At 36.0% G+C, this 26009-nt stretch overlaps 1 protein-coding gene across 13 annotated transcripts in view; it reads right to left on the bottom strand.

Annotated features, from left to right (window-relative positions):
- Positions 1-23237, bottom strand: part of FBXO4 (F-box protein 4) — a 354502-nt gene extending 331265 nt beyond the window's left edge. For 8 of the 13 annotated variants that reach the window (XM_082382438.1, XM_082382435.1, XM_082382436.1 and 5 more), the window contains exons 1-5: positions 23037-23237; positions 20460-20695; positions 18186-18406; positions 14770-14845; positions 14484-14659 (exon numbers count right to left, since the gene is read on the bottom strand). In XM_082382438.1, the coding sequence (XP_082238564.1) occupies positions 14484-14659; positions 14770-14845; positions 18186-18406; positions 20460-20695; positions 23037-23225 (898 nt within the window). In that variant the 5' untranslated portion in view covers positions 23226-23237. Of the gene's footprint in view, positions 1-6681; positions 10079-10478; positions 10655-14483; positions 14660-14769; positions 14846-18185; positions 18407-20459; positions 20696-23036 lie in introns of those variants that run through there. The other 5 variants (XM_082382431.1, XM_082382432.1, XM_082382426.1 and 2 more) reach the window with 4 other exon arrangements.
- Positions 23238-26009: the final 2772 nt, after the last annotated feature.

Below are 26009 nucleotides of genomic sequence, written 5' to 3'. Positions count from 1 at the left end.
CCATCGACAGATGAATGGATAAAGAAGATGTGGCACATATATACAATGGAATATTACTCAGCCATAAAAAGAAATGAAATGGAGGTATTTGTAATGAGGTGGATGGAGTTAGAGTCTGTCATACAGAGTGAAGTAAGTCAGAAAGAGAAAAACAAATACAGTATGCTAACACATATATACGGAATCTAAGGAAAAAAAAAAAAAAAAAGCCATGAAGAACCTAGTGGCAAGACGGGAACAAAGACACAGACCTACTAGAGAATGGACTTGAGGATATGGGGAGGGGGTGGGGTGAGATGTGACAGGGTAAGAGAGTGTCATGGACATATATACACTACCAAATGTAAAATAGATAGCTAGTGGGAAGCAGCCACATAGCACAGGGAGATCAGCTTGGTGCTTTGTGACCACCTAGAGGGGTGGGATGGGGAGGGTGGGAGGGAGGGAGATGCAAGAGGGAAGAGATATGGGAACATATTGTATGTGTATAACTGATTCACTTTGTTATAAAGCAGAAGCTAACACACCATTGTAAGGCAATTATACTTCAATAAAGATGTTTAAAAAAAAAAAAAAAAGAACTATCCTGTAATAAAGGAATCAGAACCAGATGTTTTCAGAGAATAAATTCTACCAAAATTTTCAAAACCACATGTTCCCAATATTACCTAAACTGTTTCAGAGAATGGAAAAAAGAAAAACTTTATAATCATTTTTATGAAGCAAGTGTAACACTAATACATCAACCTGATAAAGATATCACACTTTCAAAAATTCTTACGAATTCACGTACATTCATACTAAAATTTTTTAAGCAAATATTAGCAAAAGATTTTAACACTACACAAAAATAATACAATATGAGGCAAGAGAGATTTATCCCAGAAGTGTCAGAATGGTTCAGTATTAATCTAACATATTTCACCCTATTAAAAATTTAAGGAGAAATACCATGATTATCACCATAGGTGCTAAAAAGACCTCTGATGCAATTTGTCACCCATCCCTCATTTTAAAAAAGCACTTAGTAAGATAGTATTTAATGCATACTTCCTTAACATGATTACTAAACCATCACTCCTAAAGCCAATATGTTACATAGTGGGAAACCTCTGACTAGAGGCATTTCCACCAGGATGAGGAACAAGGCAAGAAAGGAGGTTCATTGTCTCACTACTCTTTAACATACTACAGGTATTAGCAAAGGAAAATCACATAGAAGATTAAACACTGTAAAATAAGAGGTAAAATCTCCCTATTTGCAGATGATGCCTTTATATCTAGAAAATCAAAGGAATCAAAAAAACTAAATCAAACCATAAAGTAGGATATAAATTTAATACACAAAAATCAATAACTTTCACATATACAAATAATAACTAGAATATAGAAGGTTAAGGGAAAACTCCATTTATAATAGGAAAAATAAAGATAAAATTCTTAAAAATAAACTTAACAAAAAGTGTGCAAAATATATGTATATAAGGAAAACTTGAAAACACTTCTGTTTTGAATAAACGGAAGCACATCCATTGTCTTGGGTAGGACGACTCAACATCCTAACTACGTAATTTCTCTCCAAGTTATTATACATATGTATAATATATTTATGCATGGGTATACATAGCATTTCCAATAAAAAATACAAATTTTTAAATAAGTTGATACTATAGGTCATATTGAAAAATAAATATTTAAGAATATGTTAGAAAACCTTTCAAAAGAGGAATGATGGAGGACAAGCTCTACCAGACATTCAAAAATGTTAAAACCCCTCTATAAGTGTAACAGTGTGGCATTAGAGCAGGAACACAGAAACAGACAGAAAAGCAAGGCTAAACTCGATTACATGAACAAATTTAGTGTCTAATAAGATGGTATCTCAAAACACTGGGGGGAATATGGTCACTTTTAATAAATTACAGTTGACCCTTGAACAACACAGATTGGAACTGTATGGATGCACTTATATGCAGATTTTTTTTTCAAAAGTATTTACTCCTACTACATGGAAGTGGAATCGTGGATACCGGAGGAATAGTGTATACAGAGAGCTGACTATAAGTAATACACGGAGTTTTGACTGCATGGATGGTCAGCTCCCCATCCCCCATGTTGTTCAAGGGTCAACTGTATGATGAAACAATCAAATATTCATTTGGAGAAAGACAAAATTGAATTCACACTTCACAATATACCTGAACACACTCCAAATGGATCCAAGATTTATGTGTAATATATGAAACCACACAAGTATATACAAGTAGAAACATGGGTAAATTCCCTTATAACCTGGGTGTTGGTAAAGAATTTCTAACTATTACCAAAATATATATATATAACAAAAGAAAATGTTAATAAATTAGACTACATTTTTTAAAAGCTTTGCACATCCAAAATACAATAAGTAAAGTCAGAAGACAAATGATAAACAGGGGAAAAAAATACTTCCAACATACATCATAGACATAGATTTGTCTCCTTGATACACCCAGCCCTTTAAATTTTGAGGGGAAAAAAGAACAATTTGATATAAAACTGGGCAAAAGGCATGAACAGAAAGCTCAAAGGAGAAAAAATTCAAATGGTTCTAATAATGTTCATAAAAATAACCTCGAAAAATCAGGCTGAAGTAATACTAGTCCATACAATGTAGCAAACGATTTATTACCAGTTACTACTTTCTATTTCATTTAGTAAATTATTAGTCTAGATTTCTAACTTAATAGTATATTATTTTAAAAGGAAGCAGACTCACAGATATAGAGAACAAACTAGGGGTACCAATGGGGAGAGGAAAGGGGGTAGGAGCATAATAGGGGTAGCAGCTTAAGAGGGGCTTAACAGATACAAACTATTAGGTTTAAAATAGAAATTTTAGTTAAAATAGAAATTTGGCAAAGGAATATTTAATTTATTTAAAACTTTTAAGAACCCTATGAGGTAGGTACTACTATTATTTATCTTCATTTTAAATTAGGGAAACTCAGGCACATAGAAGATAAGAATCTTGCCCAAGATCATAAAATAATAAAGATTTGAACCCAGATCAATCTGGTTTTAGGGTCTTTGCACATAATAACTTAGCTATGCTACTTCTAACAACTTCTTATACAGATGTGTAGAAAGAATAAGCAGCTAGAAATTTTTAAATACAGGAAATTTAATTTGATGAGACTGGTAGCAAGAATCAGATCTCATATGTTATGCAATTTGCTTAGGACTTATTCCAAGGATCAAAGAATATGAAGGTAAACACAACCCCATCAAAAAAAAAAAAAAAACAGTAAAAAGTCATCATACTATATAGTAAAAATGAAATAATGATGAAAATCATGAGGAAAATGAGACTATGTGAGACTTTTCACAATATATAATAATTAAGTAAGTAAAGTTCAGATAATGGGTGTAGACATAATGTTAAAAATGTTTTAACAAATGAACATTGTAATATAGGAGATCATAGATGATAAGGTGTTTAAAAGACAATGTAAAAACCACTAAAAGTTTTGTTTTCAGATAGAATGTAGGTCACAAAAGATTGTTATTGCAGCAAGAAAACACAGGATAAAATGAAAATTATACTTTAAGCCAGCAAAGAGTAGAAGATATGAAGAAATCTAAATAACTAAATTCCAAAGAGAATCAGGCTATTTTAGTGATCAAAGAGCTACACTGCTTTTATGGGACCAATTGCCTATTCTGGGTATCTGTGGATGGAATAGCAGCTCTGTCATAGGAAGAGAGATTTTGCTGGGATGAGAAAAATACCACTGAAGCTTTTAATTACAAAATGACTGGCACAACATATTGTAAATGAAAGAACTCCAAACGTGAAAACAAACTGTTGAGCCCACCAATTCTCCCCCACAGGAATTTTGACAAGAGACAAAGAGGGCAGAAAAATGTCTCACATTTTTGTTCAGTGCTTAGGTTTCAGGACCCTGCTGGAATTACATCTAGAGATGAACTGAAACTGACTATATAGGCAACCCAACCCCTTTCCAGATGATAATAAGATCAGCTCCTTGGTGGTAGCATAACATATTGGGGATTGGCACAAAAGGAAACAAGAGATACGATCTGATTTGTAAAAGAGATAAGTTAAATAAGGATATGGTCCAGCTCCAAGTCAACCTAGCTGACTGATGAAAAAAGGAAGGATGGCTGAACTTGCCTGAAAAATGAAAGACAAAATAAAAAGTATTATCTACTTCACAATCTACCATTCTCTTAAGGAAAAATTCCTTGCATATAATTTTTAAAAACAGGAGACATACAGAGACTTCCCTGGTGGTCCAGTGGGTAAGACTCCGTGCTCCCAATGCAGAGGGTCTAGGTTCAATCCCTGGTTGGGGAACTAGATCCCACATGCATGTCGCAGCTAAAAGTTCACACGCCACAACTAAGAGGTCTGCATGCCGCAACTAAAGGTCTCACGTGCCACAACTAAGACCCGGTGCAGCCAAAATAAATAAAAGAATAATTATAATAAATAAATATTTTTTAAAAATAGGAGACATATAAAGAAATAGGAAAAATATGGCCCCAAATCAAGAGAAAATAGTCAATAGAGGTATGGTATGCTCACAAATGACCTAAGTTGAAATTAGTTAAAAATGATTTTTAAAAAGTATTTAAATATGTTAAAGAATGTAGTGGAAAAGACAGAATGAATGAAGAGACAGAGTTTTAGCAGAAAAAGGGAAGCTCTAAAAAAGTGAAAATTTTAGAACTAAAAAATATGATTAAATTTTTTTAAAATGAATGGATATAATAAAAAACTAGACAGAATAGAAAAAAAACACAAGCTGCACGGTGTGGCCAAAAAATAAATAATATTTTGTGGGACAAAATATCAAATGATCTAATATATGTGTAACTGGGAGTTCCAGAAGCTGTGGAGAGAAAGAACTGGACAGCGGAAATATTTACATATATTTAAATATATTGGCTAAAGATTTTCCAAAACTGATGGCATATGGTCAGCCAGAGATCCAAGAGTTTCAGTTCTTTAGTTTAGTTCAAAACTAAGAAATCATTCCCAGACACATCAAACTGTTGAAAATTAAAAATAAAGAAAAAAAATTAAAGCAGCCAGGGAAGCATAACACATTCAATTCAGGGAACAAAAATAGCAATGATAGCTGACTCTTGTCAAAAACAGTGGAAGCCAAAGGTAATGGAATTATATCTTTAAAGTGCTGAAAGAAAAAAGTCAACCCAAGATTCTATTTCCAGATGGATATTATAATTCCTAAAGCAACTACTAAAAAATAATATAAAGTGATATAGCTAAAATGTCAAAATGCTTTTTGGCCCAACAACTTCCTACTGGAATAATTCTTCTGCAGAGAACATAATATTAATACAAAAAAGGCAGCTACCTGATACCACTGAATAGTGAAGAGAAGCAGGCAAATTTTGGCGGAGAGTATACACTCTGGGAAGTTCAACAGAGTAATTTCCCACTTTTTTTTTTAACTTGTAGATTGGGGGTAGGCATTGGTATACATTGTAGCATGGGGAACTGGTAGAATAATCACAGCCTTTCTGGCATGGGGAATGAGAGTACTGACACGGGGCAATTGCAGCCAGTAGAGAGAAAAGCCAGAGTCTTAGAAAAGAAAAATCTAGGAGGGGAATCCCCAACTTCTGTCTGTATCTTTGCATCTTGAGCGCAAAACCAACTCAAGTTGCTCACTTAAAAAAAAAAGATATGAACTGAGAGTGGAGCTATTGCCCACGGGACAGAGTTTGTAACTTATGTCTAAACATGTTAACTGATTAAACGAAGGAAACATCATCCATTGGAGAAAAATAGCAGAATCCAGAGTCTCCACAACTTAGCATTTATATTTTTCAGGATACAATACAAAATTCTGCAACATAACAAAGAAAAATGAGAATGACACGCATTCCCTTCATAAAAGAAAATCAACTGAAATCAACTCTTTCAGATTTTGGAATTAGCAGACAAGGATTTTAAAGCAGCCATTACAACCATTCTCAGTGATAAAGGAACATATGCTCTCAATGAAACAAAGGAAATCTGAGAAGAAAAATAAAATTTGGGGAAAAAAAAGGAAATTGTAGAACACAAGATCTAACTGAAAAATTCACAGGATTTATTTAACAAAAGAATTGAGATGAAAGAGGAAAGAGTTTGAGAACTTGAACATTAATCAGTTGAAACTACCCAAACTGAAGAACAGAGAAAAAAAGACTGAAAAAAATGAGCAAAGCCTCAGAGACAGGTTAAATAACAACACATTTAATGGTGTTACACAATGGAGACCTAAGAGGGAAGAAAAGAGGAAAGAATGGGGAAGAAAATATATTTGAAGAAATAATGACCCCAAATTTCCCAAACTTGGTGGATGACATGAATTTATATATTCAATATGCTCATTAACCTCCAAGTTGGATAAATATAAAGACAACCATACCTAGGCACACTATGGTGAAAGTGTTGAAAACCAAGACAAAAAGTAAACTTGAAAGCAGAAAGAAACTTACATTCAAGGGAATGAAGATGCAATTAGTGAATGACTTCTTATCAGAAATTAGAGGCTAGAAGAGAACAAAAGAACATCTTGAAATGGCTGAGAGAATAAAATTGTCAACCCATGATTTTATATACAGGCATACCTGCGGGTATGTTACAGACCACTATGCGGGTCTTGTTACAGACCACTATGATAAAGCAAATACTGCAATAAAGTGAGTCACACAAATTTTTTGGTTTCCAAGTACATAGAAAAGTTATATTTACAGTATACTGTAGTCTATTAAGTGTGCAACAGCATTATGTCTAAAAATACAATGTAAATATCTTAATTAAAAAATACCTAACTGCTAAAAAATGCTAATCATCATCTGAGCCTTCAGCAAGTCATAGTAGTAACATCAAAGATCACTGATCACAGATCACCATAACAATTATAATAATAATTTAAAAGCTTGAAATATTGTAAGACTTATCAAAATCTGACATAGAGACATGAAGTGAGCAAATGTTGCTGGAAAAATGGCACTGATAGAGATGCTCAGTGCAGGGATGCCACAAACCTTCAATTTGTAAAATACACATGTCTGTGGAATACAATAAAGCAAAGTACAATAAAATGAGGTATGCTTACATCTTGAAAAAAACAAAAGAAAACTTTCATTATTTAAAAAATTTTTTTCTTCTTTTAATTTCTTTATAATATATATGACTGTTTCATCAAAAACTGTAACACCGTCTTCTGGGATTTATAACATATGTAAGTGTAATACATTCAATAGGTGTTAGCAAAAAAAGAGTGGTGAGGAGAATAATAGGGCATAAACAGTTACATTTTGACATATTACACATATTGGTACAATATTAACTATAAGAAAACTTTGGAAGGTATATATGTTGTAATCACTAGAGCAACCTCTAAAAAATGCAAAGAGAAAAGCTACTAGAAAAATTTTAATCAATTTCTAAAAAAATATAATTCAAAATAGAACAGAAGGAGGAGAGAAACAACATTGGTAAAGAAGGGATAAATGAAAAAGCAAATAATAAAACAGTAGATCTGAACCCAATCATATCAATAATCACATTAAATGTAAATAATCTAAACATTCTAATTAAAATGTAGGTATTGCCAGAATGGAAAAGGAAAAGGCAAGACTTACTATATTCTATCTATAGGAGATACTTAAAATATAAAAACAAATTTAGGTTGTATGTAAATGGATGGAAAAGATATACCATGAGAACAATATTTTTTAAAAGCTGAATTGATTAATACTAGAAAATGGATTTCAAGACAATAAGTATTATCAGCAAAAAGGACATTTCATAATGATAAAAAGGCCAAATCATCAGGAAGATAACGTCATATATGTGTGTGCATTTAAAAACAGCATCAAAATACATGAAGCAAAAATTGGCAGAATTAAAAGGAAAAATAGGCAATCACAGTTGAAGATTTAAATGCCTTTCTATTAGTAATTGATAAAACAACTATACAGAAATCAATATAGCCATATAAAAATATCTGGACATCGTCAACTACCTTGACCTAATAGATAGATACCAAATATTACACCAAAAAACTATAAAATATAAACTCTTTTCAAGTGCATGTGGTACACTCGCCAGAATAGACCATAAGCTGGGCCATAAAGCAAGTCTCAATAAATTTAAAAAGACTGAAATTTTACAGAGTATGTTCTCTGATAAAAAGATAATTGAATTAGATGTCAATAAATTATCTAGGAAATAGAGATTAAACAACACTAAAACAATACTACTAAATAATCACTGGATTGAAAAAGTAATCACACGGGATTAGAAAATATTTTAACTGAATGATAATAAATATACAATATAAAAAAATGTGTGGATGCAGCTAAAGAGGGCTTGAGGAAAATCTATAGCTTTTTCTTTTTTTTTTTTTTTTAAGAAATAGAATCAATGACCTAAGTTTGTACCTTAATAATCTAAAAAAGGGAAGATGAAATTAAAATTTTTTTTTACATTTAAAAAGCAGAAAAATAGAGATTAGAGCATAAATCAATGAAACAGAATATAGAATAAATCAATAAAACCTAAAGCTGGTTCTTGAGAATAATAAAATCAGTAAAACTCTAGCCAGACTGATCATGAAGAAAAAAGACATAAATTACCAACATCAGGAATGAATGAGGTAACATAACTACATATAATTAAAAAAAGGGGGGAGTAGATCTACTTTTGGCGTAACAGTATGAAGAGTTCCATGTAATGGCTCCCTAGAGAAACTAGAGAAAATTAATTTTTAAAAATCATTAAAATCTCTGTAAATGGTCCTAAGAGCATACAGCAAATGAAGAAACATTTATTCAAAAGTATATATATACTAAAACTCAGTAAGAACAGTAAGAGTCTGTGGGATTTGAACCAAGACCCACTCCCCTCCTTCCCTCCTCCAGCTCAGAAAGAAGAAACTCCATTCTAGACGGGGGCAGCTGAGGAAACAGTACTCTCTCTCCAAGTCAGAGGGCAACCTTCCTAGGATGAGCAGGATGTCAGCATTTCTCATTCTGCCCCCAACTATACAAGTGCTGAAGCTAAGTTCTGGATAAATGCACCCAAGATGTGAGAGCGCCTTTCTTTGAAACGGCACCTGCTCGAAGGATGGAGGCTGTATCTTGGGTGCAGCACCACTAAGAATATTATGCTTTTTTTATTATAACTTAAAAATTCTTCAGTTCCAGTGAGATAGGAGGACTGTAATGTTTCCTCTGCAAAGTGCAAGCAATTAGTGAATAGGAGGTCATATGATCATGAGCATCTCTGGAATATTTTCTCTATGAGTAAGGAATAAAATTTGGCTTTAGCACCTCATGAGCTTTCAAAGTTATTTGAAAATAGCAAGAATTTCCAGTTATTTTCACTGAATTAGTATTGAATATGATATAAAGTTAATTCCCACTGTTTCAGAAAAGAAACAGAAGTTGTATGGCCAAAATAGTAAATGAAATTCCAGTGAATATTCAGTTTTAAATAGTACATTTATTAAAAACAGATAGAAACTTATTTTCTGATAACCATATAAGGACCTTTAAAAAGAATCTATTGAAAGCTTAGTAAATTTGCTATTCCCCACTATGGCAATCTTTGAAACGAAAAGAAGAGAAACCACAAAGAATGAGAGAGGCACAAACTTGTTTTTCCAGAATTTAATATTAAAAAAAAAAAAAAATATATATATATATATATATAAGTTATTTAAAAATATTAAAAGGTTCATTTTGGGGCCAAATGCTAGCACTGAAACTTTTTTCTTGTAATTGATTTAAGGTAAAAAGTAAAAATTATATTAAAAAATAGAGTAGCTACAGCTGTCCAATATAAACCCTACCTGCAAAAAGGCAGGGCAGAATGAGCTGACTTGAGCAAATATCCACATCACGACCTTAGTAACAAGTTTCAAATGCTTTCAGTTCCCAAGGTCTAAAAGGAGGATCATCTTGCATGCTTAGATTCTACTTCTTCAAGAATCCACTGAATGCCATTCAAAAAACCAGTTAAAGTTTCAGCCTCTGTATCCTGGACCTATGAGCAAATAAAAGAGATTACTGTCAATAAGAAACTGAGTGAAAAATCTTATAATTAAGTGGGACATTTTACTGGACACTCAAAAAAGAACAGGACTTAAAAAATCCCAATAAACTTTGGGTGAGTCACTCAAGTTTGGTCTTCTAGAGAGCTTAGATTAAAAAATATCATCTTCTCTTCTGTCTTATAATTACTACCAATATGAGGTTTATTACTTATCTCAGAGGTCAGCTTTGATACCAAATATCTCCCACCGATTAAGCTACTAAAACTGACTTTTAGAATGTTATTTTATTAAAGAGAATGAGTAGAAAAGAATTTTAAAAATAAAAATCAATTAGAAAGTAGAGTGAAAACTAAAATGAGATTTTTCTCACCAGAGAAAATAGGACCTTACCATCCATGGGTGGCTTAGATGATTCAGACGCAGCTCATGGGCCAAATAAAAACAGGGCATTCTTTTTACATTAGCTTGAGAAATACAAGATAAAACCAGCATTGGTCTTCCTGAAGATCCAAAAGCTGGATCTGTCATTGCCATAATACGAGAAAATTCATCTTGCCATTCATGTCCTAAGGAATGTAGTCAAAACCCTTAATTTGCATTACTTGTAATGACTTAAAAAAATAATAAAACAAAATTAAAGAACTAACAAAACAAGGGAAGAAAAAAATTACCAGGATCCAAACATAACAAACTGCCTCTATTGCTGTGTTCATTTACTGTTCTTTCGTAAAACTACATTAATCAGCCTTGCAAGGATAGGAATTTAGGTGAAATCAGAGAGAACAAAAACAGTACCACTCAGATGTCTCTATGGTTTAAAAGCAAAAATACTTTGATATAGATATTTTCCTCTCACAAATTCTGTAGCTGTCACTACCCTTTCTTTCAAAGGCCGTAGTTTCCAAAACTTAAACATATAATTGAGTCTAGCTTTTTTATCCAAACTGAAAATCTCTGCCTTTCACTGGAGTGTAAATCACTGACATTTTGTGGTAGGCAGAATTCTAAAATGACCCCAATGACTCATACCCCGTATAATCCCTTCTCCTCTGAGTGTGACAGGAATCTGTAAATACAGTGGGATTATCACTGACATGATTAGGCTATACTGTAAGACACAGCTGACTTCAAGAAAGGGAGATTATACTCAGTGAGCCTAACCTAATCAGGTGATCCCTTAAAACAGATGAGATTCTTCCTAGTGAGAGAGACTCTCCATTGCTGGATTTGAAGAGAGAGGGAGTCACATGACAAGGAATGATGATGGCCTGTGAAGCTGAGAGCTGCCCCAAGCTGACAGCCAGCAAGGAAACAGGGACCTCAGCCGTACAACAGTAAGGAGCTGAATTCAGCCAATAACTGAGTGAGCTAGAAAGCAGATTTTTCCCTAGAGCCTCCAGAAAGGGATGTAACCCATCTGACACCCTAATTTCAGCCTCTGAGACCTAGGCTGAGAACCCAGCCATGCCGTGCTCAAGACTTCAGACATAGAGAACTCTGAGCTAATAAACAGATGTTGTTTTAAGCCACTAGGTTGGCAGTAATTTGTTATATATTAATAGAAAACAAATAAACATTTAATGTAATTATCAACACAGTACATTTAAATCTATCATATACCTCTTGAATTTTGACTTGTTCCATCTATTCTTTGTTCCTTTTCCTGCCTTCTTTTGAACTGACTTTTTTAATGATTCCATTTTATCTTCACTACTGGCTTATTTAATTATACCTCTGTTACACTTTTTTTTAGTGGTTGCTCAAGGATTTACAATGTATATTTTAAACTTATAACAGTCTACTTTTATTTTTTAGTTTTTATTTTATTTATTTGACTGCATTGGGTCTTCGTTGCTGCGTGCAGGCTTTCCCTAGTTGCGGCGAGTGGGGGCTACTCTTCGCTGCGGTGTGCAGGCTTCTCATTGCGGTGGCTTCTCTTGTTGCAGAGCACGGGCTCTAGGCACGTGGGCTTCAGTAGTTGTGGCGCATGGGCTCAGTAGTTGTGGCTCGTGGGCTCTAGAGTGCAGCCTCAGTAGTTGTGGCACATGGGCTCAGTTGCTCCATGGCATGTGGGATCTTCCCGGACCAGGGCTCGAACCCGTGTCCCCTGCATTGACAGGTGGATTCTTAACCACTGTGCCACCAGGAAAGTCCCTAACAGTCTACTTTTAAAAAGTATTATATAACTTCACATATAGAACCTTATAATACTGTTTCCATTTCTGCCTTTCCATGTTGTGTAATATTGTTACAATATAGTTTACTTAAAAAATATCATAAACCCATAATACATTGTTACTGTTTTTCCTTTACATAATGATAAATTAAAATTAGAAAAAAATATTTTATGTATAGCTATATTGTTTATATCCCAAGGCTCTTCATTTCTTTTTGTAGATGCAGTTTTCTACCTGGTATCATATTCTTCTACCTGAAGAGTTTCCTTTAATATTTCTTGTTATACAAATGTGCTGACTGAACTTTCTCAGATTTTGTTTGTCTGAAAAAAGTCTTGATTTTGCCTTCATTTTTGAAAGATGTCTTTGCTGGATATTAGATTTTTCCCCCCTTTGAATACTATAAAGATTTCCCTTCATTACCTTCTGGCTTACAGCAAAATTCTGTCAGAAAGTCTCTGTCCTTATCTTTGGCCCTCTATATGTATGTTTTGTTTTGCTCTGGTTGCCTTCAAGATATTCTCTTTACCTTTGGTTTTCATCAGTTTGGCTTTGATGTATCTGTATTTTTTATTTATCAGGTTTGGAGTTCTTTGAGAATCTTGGATCTGTGGTTTATTCTCTTTCAGTAATTTTGAAATAGTTTTGGTCATTATCTGTTCAGAAATTTCTTTTTCCCTGTTCTTACTCCTTTCATGTGTTGGGGCTCCAATCACATATAAATTGAATCAGGGGTCAGCATAGCAAACTCTGAAGATCTGTTTTTATAAATAAATTTCTTTGAGAAACAGCCATGCCCATTCATTTGCAAACTGTCTATGGCTACTTTTGCACTATAATAGCAGGGTTGAGTAACTGTGAGAGATTGTATGGCTCACGTGCCTAAAATATTTACTATCTGGACCTTTAAGAAAATGCCAACCCCTGAGTTAGATCACTTAATAGGTTCCCCCAGCTCTTGAATGTTTTGTCCTCCACTCCTACTCTTTTTTCTCTTTGTGTTTTAATTTGGGTAATTTCAATTGATCTATCTTCACATTCACAAAAGGTTTCCTTTGTTAATATGTCCACTGAAGGAACTGTTCACCTCTTATCATATTTTTCATATTTAGCATTCCCATTTTATTTTTTCATAGCTTCCTTCTCTCTGCTGAAAATCCCTATTTGTTCACATATATTGTCCATCTTTTCCACTAGATTCTTTAACATATTAATCATAGTTCTTTTAATGTCTCTTTCTGAGAGGGCTAACATCCAGGCCATCTCCGTGTCTAATTCCATTGAATGCTTTATCACTTGACAATGGGTCATTTCATTTTGATATTTTTTTGTATCTTATAATTTTTAATTTAATGTTAGATGTTTTATGTGGAAGAACAGAAGAGACCGAGGTAAAGGGGATTTACTTCTAGAAATGGACACGATTCTTCCGTTAGGCCACTAATGCAGTGGGATGAGTCCAGCTAGTCAGTAGTTGAGCTGGATTTGGCTTTTGTTGCTATAGTTAATTTCAGTGCACCATAAACTGTAAATTCTTTCAGCAGTGGGATGCTGCTACCTTGTTCCTAGTGAGAATAATATACTGTATATTTATGCCCTACCTTATTCACAGAGGATTTGGGAAAGAAATTACAATACTGGCTTGTGGTCCAATAATATTCTATTTTCATGCTATTTATCACACTGTGAATGGCAATTATTCAGAATATATGGATAGTGTTCTTAACTAATCTACTTAACCAAAGTAAACACTCCACCCCACACATCTCTCTACTATCTGGAAAATTAAAATAAAGGTAAAATTTTTCATTTACCTGCATAAATTATTTGAATAGGGCCAAAAGCAGACAAAACACCAATAACAAAAAGTGCAGAAGCATACAACAACAAAAAAACACTATGTAGTTATAGTATCACACTTCGGTGTGCATCAGAATTCTGTAAAGCTTGTTAAAAAAACAGATGCCCAAGACACAACCCAAATCTATGAGTCATAATCCACCAGGGTAGGAATCAGGCAGCTGCGTTTTTAACAAGATCCCTCAGTGATCCTAATGCACATCAAGTTTTGGGAATCCAATATTAACAGTAATAACAGAATCACATTGATAAAATTAGCCATGATATTCTTAACAAGCCACAGTAAAGCCTAAAAACATACTTTCTTATTTGCTTTGCAAAGAAAGTGCTTTTAAAAAGAAAATAAGATAATACTTACTTTTATGAGCTTCAGCATTTGCAACATAGATGAACCCATCAACAACTTCACACACCTTCTGAATTTGTGGAATTACACTGTACCGGCTTCCTTGTTGATCATCCCCTTCATTCTGTATACTGAACATCTTGTTAACTGCACTTGTATGTTCTTCTCTTGCTCTATCTCTTTCCTTTCTATAAGAAAAATGTAAATATAGAACATAAACAGACACTAAACAGACTTCGCCCCCCTAAAATATTCCATTACTGATGTCTCAGATTGGTTGCCAAGTAGGCAGCCTTACCTTGTAGTTGAATATAATATTAGGATGTTGAATTTATGTTGGTTGCTCAACTGAAAACTGACTCCTGATCCAATACCTAAAGGGGAAAATTACAGTTATCAAAACAAGTCATTAATAAAGACAGCAAAAGATGAGAATGAAAAAAATTACTTGGTATAAGTAAAAAGAGTAAATGAAAAACTATGACAAGTTATATATATATAGCTTTGGAATAAAATGAAATGTTTGTGTTGAAGAAAAGATGCCGTATGCAATTTTCATTCACATGGTAATAAACTATGGATATAGAAGAAAAAACTGCTAGGCTTTAACATTCCTTTTTATACCGTCATCACTATCATCACTAACTTTATCATCATCCTCTCAGTAGCAGCTGCATCGTAACAGCTACTACTATTTATCCTCAAGACTAAGGCTTAGTTTCACTTCTTTTATGTTTCTCATTAGTCTTATACGCCACGTACACATTCAGCCAAATGGCTTTTTTTCCCCACTCTGAGAAGCTGTTTTTAAATTCATGGCACCTTAGAAAACTGAGGAAATATGGCAGACACTGAAATTTGGAATTAGACTTGGGCTAGAATCCTGAATTTGCCACATATGCCCATGTTTCTGTGAGCCTGTTTTGACATCAAAATATAGAAATAATACACACTTTTTAGGGTTATTGTAAGCATTAAATGAGATCACATATGTAAAACACCTATGGAGTGACTGGTAAGTAACAGGTGCTAAACACTAGCTTCTTACTATTTTATAGCTAAATCATTCAACATTGTCATTCGTCCTTCTTTCTTAACTCCTTCCCTCCTTTGGCTGTGTTAACACTATGGGGCTGATTCTCCTCTTGCCTCCTGGAAAGATCCTTCTCCTCTTCCTTGGCTTTACCTCTTTTTGCTATATAAATGTCCTCTTAGATCTGTCTACTTCTCTCCATCCTCACCCCCACCTTTTAGTCTAAATTATTATCATCTCTCACCTGGACTTCTGTAATCATTTCTAACTAGCCTCCTAAATCCACTTCTGCCCCCTACTATCCATTCTTCTGACAGCAGCTGGAGAGATTGCTTTAAAATGCTTTTAATTACATCTCTTCCCTTCAAAGCCCCTGCTCTTCAGATAAACAAAATTTTAATATAATCTGGCCTCTACTTACCTCATTAGGACAACTCCATCTTTCATATCCTTAATCCCTGCATTATAACCACTCTAGGTATTTAAAGCAGCTATGCCGTGCCATCTCATGTCACCATTCTGGGCAACACATATATAGAGATCTTGGTGGCTAGGACTGCAAGCATCCCAGGCAAAGTGGCCCTAGTCCTCCCACCACCAGGGGCCTCCCCAGAGAGATCACAGAAACAAATTCTACCATGTCTCTGATCTTTGTTTTCAACAGTTTAACTTCCAGAAATTACCCTCTCAACACATCTAAACTTGGCCCAGTATGATTCTCATGTTGTTTTGCCCCACCTTGCCAATGATTCATCCCTCCACTCTTCCCTGACCTTGCAGGGTCTGAGGCACAATTAGATGGGCAATTTCAAACAATCACTCCAGCTGCTGTCTGGAGAATGAAATTGCCATTTCACAATCCGCAAATTTCTCCATATCCCCAACCTCTTCTTGAAGGGTTCCTTCCACCTCATGGCCCTACCTGAAAATAGCCTGTCCCTAGGTGCCGCTTCTCTTAACAGTGGGCTCGCAAGTAACAAAGTTACCTATTCTCTCACATCTCAGGGTAAAGAGATGAGGTGAATGGTCTCTTTACTCCTCAATGCCATGTCTTAACCATTACTCACCAACCCTCTTGAAAAAACTCCATCTCTCAGAGACACGCACACCATTTAGCTGTAATACCATCTCCCCGTCCTTAACCTTGTAACTCATGAATCTCCTTTTGATAATCCCTTCCTCCAGACATTCACTGATGATTTCAGCACCTGGCTCACAATATTCCTCTCTATTGTCAGAAACTTCCAAGTCCATGTGGACTTCATATTATTCCCAAATCTTCATTTCTAGCCCAGATCTTTCTCTTGAGACATGGATGCATAAAGTAATCCATAAAGTCATTCATTCATTCACTCATCAAATATATATTGAATGCCTACTATGTGCCTGGCACCACAGCTAAGAATAAAGCTGACAAGATTTCTGCCCTAACGGAGCTTCCATTCAAGCGGCTAGCTTATAGCAGGCATCTCTACTTGTATCAAAAGTTTCTCTTCCTCCTGTGTTTCCTTAACCTAGTGAATGGCACCATCATCCAATATGAAAATCAGACCAAAACCCAGGAATTATCCTTATTACTGCTAACACACATTGAGTCAATTCTATATCCTTCATATTTTTATCACAATATTGTAGTGGTTTCTTATCTCTTCTAATCAATTCTCCACTCAGGAGCCAGAGTGATCTATCCAAAATGCCATCTTGATCATCTTACTTCTCTGCTTAAAATCCTTCAACAAATGCTTGACATACAAGCGTCTTCTCACCTGGCCCCACTCTGGACACACAGAGCTACTTCAAGTGTGTCATGCACACTAAGAACTTTGGGATTTTAGAAATGTAGTTCTCACTGCTTAGAATATTTTACCCTTTTTTGATGGCCTACCCCTACTTATCCTATTGACTCATGTAAGGCATCATGTTCAGTGCAGAGCCTTCTCTGACCCTTACCTTTCTACACAGGAGCTAATTACACCACATTCTAATCACCTGTATACATGTCTCTGCCCTCGTCTAGACCAAGTACCTTTCAGGGCAAACACGAGATTTTTTATGTTGTTTGTTTTAAATCTCTGCATGTTTAGTATCTAATAGGTACTCTCAATAAATGAATAAGTAAAGCACAAGCTAGTTTACACTGTTATGCATGTTTATTATATATCCTGCTTACCAAACTAACTACATGGCTGTTGTTGCTATTGTTTTTCATAGAAATAAAGGTAAGGTGATAATTTAGCTCTTTTTTGAAATTCCAATATATATCAAAGTACTTTGCATATAGTAGGTTCTGAATGGTTTTTGCTGTTAACATTCTTTTAAAATATGGTAAATGTACAAATATAACTATTTTTTAATAACATCTTTATTGGAGTATAATTGCTTTACAGTAGTGTGTTAGTTTCTGCTTTATAGCAAACAAATATAACATTTTGACAACATACAATTTGCTTTCACATAATCTCATATTCTGGACTGAGAAAGTAAGAGAAAGCTTACCTTTTATAAATAGTAAATTAATTCTTTCAGTCCATAGAGACCTGAGGGCTCCCATGCACCAAATTAGTATATTTCATTACAACAAAGAGTTAATTAATTTAAAAACTAATTTCTTTCTATTTAACATTAGAGTCAAGCTCAAAGTGTTTGAATTATTATGTACTGTAGATTAATATGAAAATTACCATCAATCTGCCTCTGAGGCAAACCAGCTGTTGGGCAAAGCTCCTCGGAAGACATCAAGCTCAACACCAAAGATGTATTTAGTTCTTCCAAACCTGGTCCAAACATGGCAAATCGTGGTTCATTCTGAATGATCAATGAGTGTAAAAATGAGGTGACAGCTCCATACATAGGACGGCTAGATTTTGAGGATCTTCTTGTATATGGACAGCACATTTTATAGCTGTATAAAATTGGCACAATTAGAAAATTAACACAAACACTTACTTAGCCAGTTATTCATTCAACAATATATAATGTATTGAGAACTTGCTAGACAAAAGGGATATAATGATTATACAGTCCCAATCCTCATGGAGGGCAGTGGAGGACAGGCACCATTATAATACGTATGCCGAGTTCCATGACAGAAAGAAGCACAAGATGCTATGGGAGTAGTAGTGGTCTAGTAGCTGAGGAGGTCTTCCCTGGGAATCGGTTACTTACTTTCTAATTTTTCATTTAGATTCTCTCATGAAACACTTGGTCTAACACATGTTTCAATGCTTAAAATTCACTACATAAAGCAGTGATTCTCAACCTGGGGAGATTTTGCACCCCCAGGGAACATTTCTTAATGTCTACAGTCCAGGGATGCTGTTAAACATCCTACAATGCACACACAAGACAGTTCCCATAACATCTGCTCCAAAATGTCAATAGTGCCAAAACTGAGAAACACTGTACTAAACATAAACTACATAGATAGTATAAATGTCCCTAGAGATAAAAAAAGAAAAAAAAATTACTAAAGCTACCAATATAACCAAATTTCTTAGGGTACTTCCATTAACAGTAACAGTTCAATAAGTATTAATTACAGGGCAGCTCAAATGTTCCGTATAGGTAACCTGGCAAACTAAGAATCATGTGAAAGAAACAACTCAACTTTTTCAATAGCTATAAATTTCTAAACTAGCAATTCAACATGTTATCAAAAATTAAAACAAAGTTACTCAAATCAAAATAAAACCTAAAGCTCTTTAAATCGAGCTGGTTAAGACAATAACTAACGTTACAAGACAATCACCTTTACTTAGGAACCTTGTAATTCAAGAAGGAAAAAAAAATCAACTTTGCAGCTAGGTAGATCTGGCCAAGCCTCACCACTTTAATTAGTCATATAAGCCACTTATAGTCTAAACTTCAGTTTTTTCATCTGCATTATTTGAGCAATAACAATCAATCCAGGGTTGTAAGGATAAGAAATAATTTATATGATCACAAATGGTCGTTATTACGATTATTACTATCCCTAGGAAAACGTGGTTCCACAGCGCACAGAAACACTTGATGTTATGGTTGGCTGTGGGACAATGAAGAGGTAACACTAGCAAGTGAGAGTACAGTAGCACTTGTTAAAATTACATACATGCGTATTTTAATCAAGTAGTCTCACAAGACTTGATGTAATGGCATCTGTATTGGAATAAGGAAAGAGTCTGAATAACTTAAAATATGAAAAAAAGTCCCACATGTAGCTATTAAATTTACCACAGGAAAACAATTCTTACCTAACGCACAAATATTCTTTAAATTTTACTTACAATGCCTTAAATTTGGGGCTCTTAATAAAGCAGGTTATATCCAGAACTAACGACATTACAGTCCCTTACAAATTATACGACCTTAGACAAATCCATAACCATGCAGAACCTTCATTCCACATCCATAACACAAGGAAAATACCTTCTTATTGTGTGAGAATTAAATAAGTAAACATACATAAAACATCCATCATAGAATCCAATACACTATAGTTGCTCAATAAGATTAATTCTCTCAAATACATGATATTCGAAAATGTCAATGTGTTTGGGTGATAACAAAATCTTATTTCCCAGAAACTTAAGAATGGTTTTCTTCCATGCAAAAGAACTCCTGTCTGAACTCTGGCCTTTCCTTCTCTGGATATGGAAAAGTATTTATTTTAACAAAATGACAAGTGTTCTAAAGATAATGAAAATTTTAAGAAGTGTTTTACTTCTTGCCATATAAACTATCTATAATTATTCAAACACTCTACTTAGGTACTACAGGGAAATAACAAAATGTGAACGCTGAAACGGTTCTATGAAGGAAGTTATTTTACCTAACCCCCAATTTTACAAAAGGACAACTCAGACTCAAAATTCATGCAACAAATTAGTAGGAGGGCCAAGACTAATTTAGACTACTGACTTGTAATATAGTTAAATTTAATATCTTCTTTTTAATTCATAAAACTAGATACTTACACTGCCATGTAGTCAAAAAATGCACCATCAGTGACCTCAGATATAGGCTTTTTTAAGATTTCTAGATCTGGAAGAGACTTCCAGTCAACAGAAGACCAAGAAGGAATATCCCGCAACAGAAAATATCTCCACAGAATTGCATCTCGTACAGTTTCATTCCAATAATGACTTGTACTTCCCAACTGACATAGATCATGAGGTGAAAGAAATGACAAAATATATAGCTGTACATCAATCTGAAACAGAGGGAAGCAGCAAGTACGTTAAAGGGATGAATAATTTATCTTGGTAAAAAGTTTTTTTTAAATAATACATTACAGGGACTTTTAAAAATAATAAATTACAGGGACTTCCTGGTGGCACAGTGGTTAAGAATCCACCTGCCAATGCAGGGGACACGGGTTCGAGCCCTGGTCTGGGAAGATCCCACATGCCGCGGAGCAATTAAGCCCGTGTGCCACAACTACTGAGCCTGCGCTCTAGAGCCTGCGAGCCACAACTACTGAAGCCGGCACTCCTAGAGCCCGTGCTCCGCAACAAGAGAAGCCACCGCAATGAGAAGCCCGCACACCTCAACGAAGAGTAGCCCCCGCTCTCCGCAACTAGAGAAAGCCCACGCGCAGCAACGAAGACCCAACGCAGCCAAAAATAATTTATAAAAAATAAATAAATAATAAATTACAAAATAACAAATAATTATACTAGGAAACCAAAGGTCAACTGAACAGTGTATCATTTTAATAATTAAATCTATCATTACAAATTGCAAAATTAACAATTTTTATACTAAATAACAAAAAATCAACTTCAGTCTTTTTTTTTTGCAGCAGCAGCAGCATGTGGAACTTCCCTGACCACGGATGGAACCCGTGCCCCCTGCAGTGGAAGCGAAGAGTCTTAACCACTGGACCACCAGGGAATTCAACAGTCATTATTTTTTTTTTTTTTTTTTTTTAAAGGGGGGAGTGGTTAGAAGGATGCTGGGATTTTTTTTTTTTTTTTTTTTTTTTTAATTTATTTTTGGCTGTGTTGGGTCCTCGCTTCCGTGCAAGGGCCTTCCCTAGTTGTGGCAAGCGGGGGCCACTCCTCATCGCGGCGCGCGGGCCTCTCACCATCGCGGCCTCTCCTGTTGCGGAGCACAGGCTCCAGACGCGCAGGCTCAGCAGTTGTGGCTCACGGGCCTAGTTGCTCCGCGGCATGTGGGATCTTCCCAGACCAGGGCGCGAACCCGTGTCCCCTGCATTAGCAGGCAGACTCCCAACCACTGCGCCACCAGGGAAGCCCCAACAGTCATTATTTTTAATGATGAAATCTATCATGCTGAAGTTAATTTCCTGTCTCAGGATAGAATCATAATGAACATTTCATTTTTGACACATTGAAACATTCCTGAAATACCTCCCATTGTTCTGGTATTTTTTCAAGTAAAATAACCACTTCATTTAATTTTTCCTTATGGATATTCTGCCACACCATTTATTTGAATGACCTGCTTAATGAAATAATTTATTCTTCAAAATAAAATCTTTATCAAGCGGACAAACTTCTGATTTTATCATTACATCAAATCAAAGAGTAAATGTCACCTGCGTTCTTCTGTAAAATCTGTTATTTCAGAGAACCTCTGCAAGGAGAACCATGGAGGCAACCTAAGCCTGCAGTATTTAATTTCTGATGGACCTCAAGAGTGTCAATAGTCCAGCTGAGATATAGCATTTTAATAATTTCTAAGAAATTCTCCTCTCTCCGTTTTCCTAGCTACCTGAAAAGTTTAACAATGAAAAATGTGTGTAATTCTCGTGGCCTGCCGTAACTTGAGGCCCTTGTAATTTAGTCATTTACTTTCCCGCATTTTTTTTTAAGATTTTTTTTTTTTGATGTGGACCATATTTAAAGTCTTTATTGAATTTGTTACCATATTGCTTCTGTTTTATGTTTTGGTTTTTTGGCCAGAGGCATGTGGGATCTTAGCTCCCCACCAGGGATCCACCTGCACCCCCTGCAGTGGAAAGTGAAGTCTTAACCACTGGACCGCCAGGGAAATCCCTAGTCATTTACTTTCAATCGTCAGTTTTGTCACTTGAAATACAGGTAAGATAACAGTCGCAAAATCCTAGGAGAGTGTGTGTTCTGCAGGACCGCCAGGTGTTTCGGTACGTGGACCCTGGGATGAAAGATGCTGAGAACACAAGACACTGGACGCTTTCCATGATTTCCAGAACGTCTGGAATGGTCTCCGCATTTCCTTAACCTGACGTTCAGGGTGCCCCAGTCCCTAGACCTGTTTTGGGGGTAGAAAACCAAAAGGTGACCTGGCTGGTTGCCAGGGCACAACCTGCAGGTGAGTTTCGGGGCGACCTTCGGCCCAGCTGCGGGGCACCAGGGGTCAACGCCACGGCGTTTCTGCTCAACTTCTGCCCCCAGGTGACGACACTGCCCGGAATGGCTGCAGGGACGGGGCCAGACACAGGCCGGGCCCAGGGAGGCTTCCCCCCGCCCCGGCCCCCAGAGGCCGCCCCGGCGAGCGCCCCTCCCGGCCCGGCCCGCGGTCCTCCGCGGGTGGCGGCCGACGCTCACCGGCAGCCGCGTTAGCGAGCTGGCCTCCTCGTCCGCCTCCTCCGGGGAGGCCCTCGGAGCCGCCCTCTCCTTGCCCACCGACTGCCAGAAGCTCCTCCAGCCGCTGAGGATAGCAGCCTCCAGGCGGCCCCAGTCGCTGTGGTGAGGCTGAGGGGAGCCGCCTCCACTGCGCGACTCGCTTCCCGCCATGGCTGCCGACGCAGCACGTGACGCACCGCAGGGTGACGCCGGCGCGTCCGTCCCCTGCTCCCCGCCCCCCCCGCCTCCGCTCCCTCCCTTCCCCCACCCCCCGTTGCCGCCCCCATCTCCCCCTCCGCACCCCCGGTGGAGAAGCCTCCAGAGCCGGGGACGGAACGGAGAGATGGACCGATTGAGCGTGGTTCCCAGTTGAGCTTGAGGTTCCTGCCGACAATCACTGCTCCCCTCACTCCACGCCTCAACCTTAGGCGCGCTGACCTCACCCGTTGGTATAAAATCTCTCGCCCTTTGACCCTTTATAACTTCGTTACTTCACCCAAGGTGGGTCCCTCTGTCTGGGACCCATTTCCACTTTGCCTGGGTCTGGGCGACTCTTACTTATGCAAAAGACGGTGGCCCTCTTCCACTATCTGGGGCTTAATATCTCTACGTAATCTGGTTTAAACTGTCAACCAGCAATTGCGTGCAATTTCCAGGGCATGCAGCTATGCGTTCTCTTCGTGAGAATATTCAAATATGGAAATTTCTAAATTTCGGAATCAGCCTCTGTCCACCATTGTCTTACATCAATTGTCAAAACCTTCTCTCACATATTACCCAAATCACCCATTTAAAAAAATTAATCTATTTTTTGTTGTTGCAACTTTTTCTTTTATTTTAGTTGATTTACAGTGTTGTGTTAATTTCTGCTAGACAGCAAAGTGATTCAGTTATACATATATACATTCTTTTTTATATTCATTTCTATTATGGTTTATCACAGGCTATTGAATATAGTTCCCGGTGCTGTTCAGTAGGACCTTGTTGTTTATCCATTCTATATATAATAGTTTGCATGTGCTAACCCAGAACTCCCACTCCATCCCTCCCCCACGCCTTGGCAACCACAAGTCTGTTCTCTATGTCTGTGAGTCTGTTTCTGTTTTGTACATATGTTCATTTGTGTCATATTTTAGATTCCACATATAAGTGGTATCTTTATGGTATTTGTCTTTCCCTGTCTGACTTACTTCACTTAGTATGGTAATCTATAGGTCCATCCATGTTGCTGCAAATGGCATTATTCTTTTTTATGGTTGAGTAATATTTCATTGTATATATGTACCACATCTTATTTATCCATTCATCTGCCAATGGACATTTAGGTTGTTTCCATGTCTTGGCTATTGTGAATAGTGCTACTATGAACATAGGAGTGCAGTATTTTTTGAATTTTAGTTTTGTTCAGATATATATCTAAGAGTGGGAAATTAATCCCATTTTTTAATAGTCTTCAAAATAGAAGACAGGATCAGCAACTTCATAAAACCATTCAAGTCTTTAAGGATCATGATAGGCTACAGGGAACATATACATAACGTGTGTGTATGTACAAATATTTAAAGACATACATATATTTAACATAATATATATTCACCTCTCTGTCTCTGTCTCTCTCCCTATCTGTATCTATATCCATATTTTATCTATATTCCACATAGCAGAGCGCCATAATGCTTAATGGACACAGTGCTTATCGGTTTGTATTTGCACTTCAAAAATAAATATCTGGGGATCTACATGTCAAATAACAGAAACTCAATAAAGCCCAATAACTGAGGTTCTGTGAGATCTGAATTTAGTTTATTTATCTTGCATGCATGCCATTGCCAGGGGCCAATAAGCAACCCAATTGAAGGCTTAGTTCTGTGAGACTGTCCAGACAAGAAAAAGAGCCATGAATTAATTGGCATTCCTCCTACCTCTCTAGGAACAAGAAAGAACTAACACAAGAAAAAAAAAATCAGTTTAAGTATGAAGTACTGAAATGGTTCTAAGCTTTCTTAGAATGACATTTATAAAAGAATGTGTTCAAATAATTTTTTATTATGGAAAAATTTGAATACATATATATATAGGAATATGAGAGTGAATAATAAAATGAAATAAAATGTATTTAGTAGCTAAGATTCTACAGTTACCATTGATTGTTTTTTGTTTACAAGTTGCAAAATGTTGCTTTTCGAATTTTGTAATTCCTTTTATTAGATGAATTAAAGAAAAATTGTCCCTCATCAACCATTTGACTGCCCTCCCCAAGATCTGAATCGGCCTTATCTCTAAGGAGCCCTAGTTCGTTTTAATGGGAAATGGTATTTAGACATTATTTAATGGTCTTCATACTGTTATTTCCCATTCAAATATAGAATTACAGAATTTTTACTTACCTTATTTAGTTTCATGTCTCTTTTCTCTTACACTGAAAATCCTCATTTCTAATTACATACATTTCTGATTTTCATAGTTATTAACAATATAAGTACGGAGGAGTTTGATTTCTTTCCAGTTCCTTTTGCCCTTGGGGATATCCCACTACGGGTGTGCAAATTTTGTGCTTTAAAGATAACTGACACATTCCTTTGTATTGAAGCCACCAACTGGCTACATAATTACAGCTCATTTGTTTCATTTTGCTTTGGATTTTTAGGGGTTTTCTTTAATTCTGATGTAAAAAATACAAAATTCAGCATATATTCAGAGAAGTCTAGTTTCCACCCTGATCCCCTCCAACTGGTTCCTCTGCCCCCATCTCCCACTTCCACCATAGGTAACTATTTTTTTTAAGTTGTTTTTTTTTTTAAATATAAGCAAACGAGATTATACACACACATTTATATTCTTTCTTAAATAAATAGTACTATACACCTTCACCTTGTTTTTCACTTAATATGGCCACTCCATAGCATTTTACAGAAATATTCCTCTTTGGTTTTTAAAGCTACATGCTACTCAATC

Source organism: Balaenoptera borealis, assembly GCF_965194805.1.
Source record: "Balaenoptera borealis genome assembly, chromosome: 2".
NCBI lineage: Eukaryota > Metazoa > Chordata > Mammalia > Artiodactyla > Balaenopteridae > Balaenoptera > Balaenoptera borealis.
This window is presented reverse-complemented; position numbering and strand designations above follow the sequence as displayed.